Source organism: Nuphar pumila, chromosome 2 (genome assembly GCF_984573655.1).
Source record: "Nuphar pumila chromosome 2, dmNupPumi1.hap1.1, whole genome shotgun sequence".
NCBI lineage: Eukaryota > Viridiplantae > Streptophyta > Magnoliopsida > Nymphaeales > Nymphaeaceae > Nuphar > Nuphar pumila.
In genome coordinates this window covers 82,307,838-82,310,418 of record NC_143250.1, presented here as the reverse complement: position 1 = coordinate 82,310,418, position 2,581 = coordinate 82,307,838, and the positions used below count along the sequence as shown (strand labels likewise).

At 48.5% G+C, this 2,581-nt stretch overlaps 1 protein-coding gene across 1 annotated transcript; it reads left to right on the top strand.

The window, feature by feature from the left end:
• The first annotated feature begins 824 nt into the window (after positions 1-824).
• Positions 825-2,328, top strand: LOC149845865 (protein TRANSPARENT TESTA GLABRA 1-like). Its single transcript, XM_089997763.1, has 2 exons — positions 825-1,607; positions 1,700-2,328. Exons 1-2 carry the CDS (start codon positions 934-936, stop codon positions 2,064-2,066), a joined length of 1,041 nt encoding a protein of 346 aa, XP_089853889.1. The 5' UTR covers positions 825-933; the 3' UTR covers positions 2,067-2,328.
• Positions 2,329-2,581: the final 253 nt, after the last annotated feature.

Below are 2,581 nucleotides of genomic sequence, written 5' to 3'. Positions count from 1 at the left end.
GCCAAAGAGTGCGATGGAGTTAGGTGGTTTTATCGGTAGAGGCGTGCAGTGTGGCTGATTGGATCCACACCTATCCTTATCGTGGCCGATGAGAACTAGGTTTTGCCTTGCCTTAACTAAAAAAAAAAAAAATCATGTAAAGAATCGGTTAAAATTTTCATTTTTTTCTTGTTTGTTCCAAGCAACTCGACATGTGTACAGGTTTTTAGGTGATGCAAAAATAAACAATTGTAAATACACCGTGCGAACAAAAAAATACAGGTTTTTTTTTTAATCGAAAATATGTAACCAAAGGGTCATTTCCTATTAAATCGAGAATGCTGAACACATCTACCAAATTAAATATCCGTGTGGCAGAGGGATTCGATTCTGGGCATTCATGCTTGACACAGGACATGGGATACCACCTCGGTGGTATAAACAAATCATATTTGATCTGAACCCGAATGTAGATCCGACCTAGAACATTAATCAAAATTTGCAAATAATGCTATTAAGTAGATCTTAATATGATTAAATCCGAAAATAATATGATCGTAACGCACATTGGGATCTACCAAGTCTAATGATCCATGTCCGGATATAATGTTTCATATTCGGATATCATATCCACCTAAACCCGATCCATTTAAATCCTTCACTGCTTTACCTGGTCCGACCCATGAGATCCAGATTTAGTAACCCTAGACTCGACCCTCTTGGTGCCTAGAAATTCCTGCCCGATCGTCGTCTTTGGAGATGCTTCTCTCTCTCAAATCTCAAGCACGAGCTCCTCCCCTTCGCAAACCCGCCGGCCACGATGAGGGAGACCAGTAAAACCCTTCCGTCCCCTTCCCCTCTAAAACCCTAATCCCTCCCCCCTTCTTCGATACAGAGTCACGCAGAGGTAGAGAGACTGCGAGAGAGGAAGAAAGGGGGAAAGAAGGAACAACGATGGAGACGCAGAAGAAGAACCAAAGCATCTACACATACGAGGCCCCCTGGCAGATCTACGGCATGGCGTGGTCCGCCCGCTCCGATAAACGGTTCCGCCTCGCCGTGGGGAGCTTCGTCGAGGAGCCATACAACCGCGTCCAGATCCTCACCCTCAACGAGGACAACCCTTCCCTCGGCTTCCGCCGGGACCCTTCCCTCCAATTCGAGCACACTTACCCCCCCACGAAGCTCATGTTCCTGCCGGATCCCAGCCCGGCCGGCCCAGACCTCCTGGCGACGTCCGGCGACTTCCTCCGCCTCTGGAACGTCGGCGGTGAGGGCGGGGTGGAGCTCAAGGCCGTGCTGAACAACAGCAAGAGCTCGGAGTTCTCGGCGCCGCTGACGTCGTTCGACTGGAACGATGCCGATCCCCGGCGGATCGGCAGCTGCAGCATCGACACGACCTGCACGGTGTGGGACGTCGAGCGGGAGGCCGTGGAGATGCAGCTGATCGCGCACGACAAGGAGGTCTACGACATCGCGTGGGGCGAGGCCCGCGTCTTCGGCTCCGTCTCCGCCGACGGCTCCATAAGGATCTTCGACCTCAGGGATAATGAACACTCCACCATCATCTACGAGAGCCCCTTCCCGGACACCCCGCTCCTCCGCCTCGCCTGGAACAAGAGGGACCCAAGTTATGCCCTTTCTCTCTCCTTTCTCTCGTCAACTATAAACTCGATTGTTTTCTGTTACCGTTCTGATGGTTGGTTACCATGGTTTTTTTCAGGTACATTGCTACTCTTCTGATGGACTGTGGTAGGTTTGTCGTTCTGGACATACGGTCGCCGGCGATGCCGGTGGCCGAGCTCGAGCGGCATCAGGCGAGCGTGAATGCGGTGGCGTGGGCACCACACAGTGCCCGGCATCTGTGTTCTGTTGGGGATGATGGGCAGGCACTTATTTGGGAGATGCCGACTGTTGTGGGACCAAGCGGAATGGTGGATTTTGGTTGCGTGGAGGACCCTGCAGGCATCGACCCTATACTTGCATATGCTTCAAGTAATGAGATTAATCAGGTGCAATGGTCCACGCTGCAGCCAGACTGGATTGCCATTGCCTTTGCTAACAGGATGCAGGTGCTGAGAGTCTAGAGTGGTCGCTTTCCTCTTTGCTTTGAGGTATGCATGGTGTGCTATGCCTTCTCCAAAATGATTTGGTTGAGAATTTCTGGTGGGGAGATTGGTTTCTCATCAATTGCTTGTTCCTGCATATACAATGCTTTTCGAGGATTTAGGAATTTATACCAGGGAAATTTGTTTCTCTTGTAATTGTTTGCTCTCTTATAAGAGATTGGGTTGAGATGCAAATTCTTTCCAATTTTTATCAATTAAATAAGAATATACTGCAGTTGTAGATTTGATGGTTTTTTTCAATTCAAGTTATTCTCTTTTTTTTTGCTTATCCTCAAGCACTTTGAAGAAACAAACTGTTACTGTGGGATTGTTCCTTCTCCTCATGGTCGTTTTGCCTAAGACCAACTTTATCTGTTGATATTTACTATGGCTTGTTGAAGCTATTGAATGGGGGTATCTAAGAGTGCCAATGAAGTAAGCAACAAAATGCCGAAGAATATGCAAAGTTGTGCATGATGCTGAAAATGGTCTTT

Excerpts from the sequence above, each read along its gene's own strand:
- LOC149845865 (XM_089997763.1), top strand. The coding sequence starts at position 934 with ATGGAGACGCAGAAGAAGAACCAAAGCATCTACACATACGAGGCCCCC. Across the intron at positions 1,608-1,699 it reads GCCTGGAACAAGAGGGACCC|CAGGTACATTGCTACTCTTC; the intron begins AAGTTATGCCCT and ends CATGGTTTTTTT.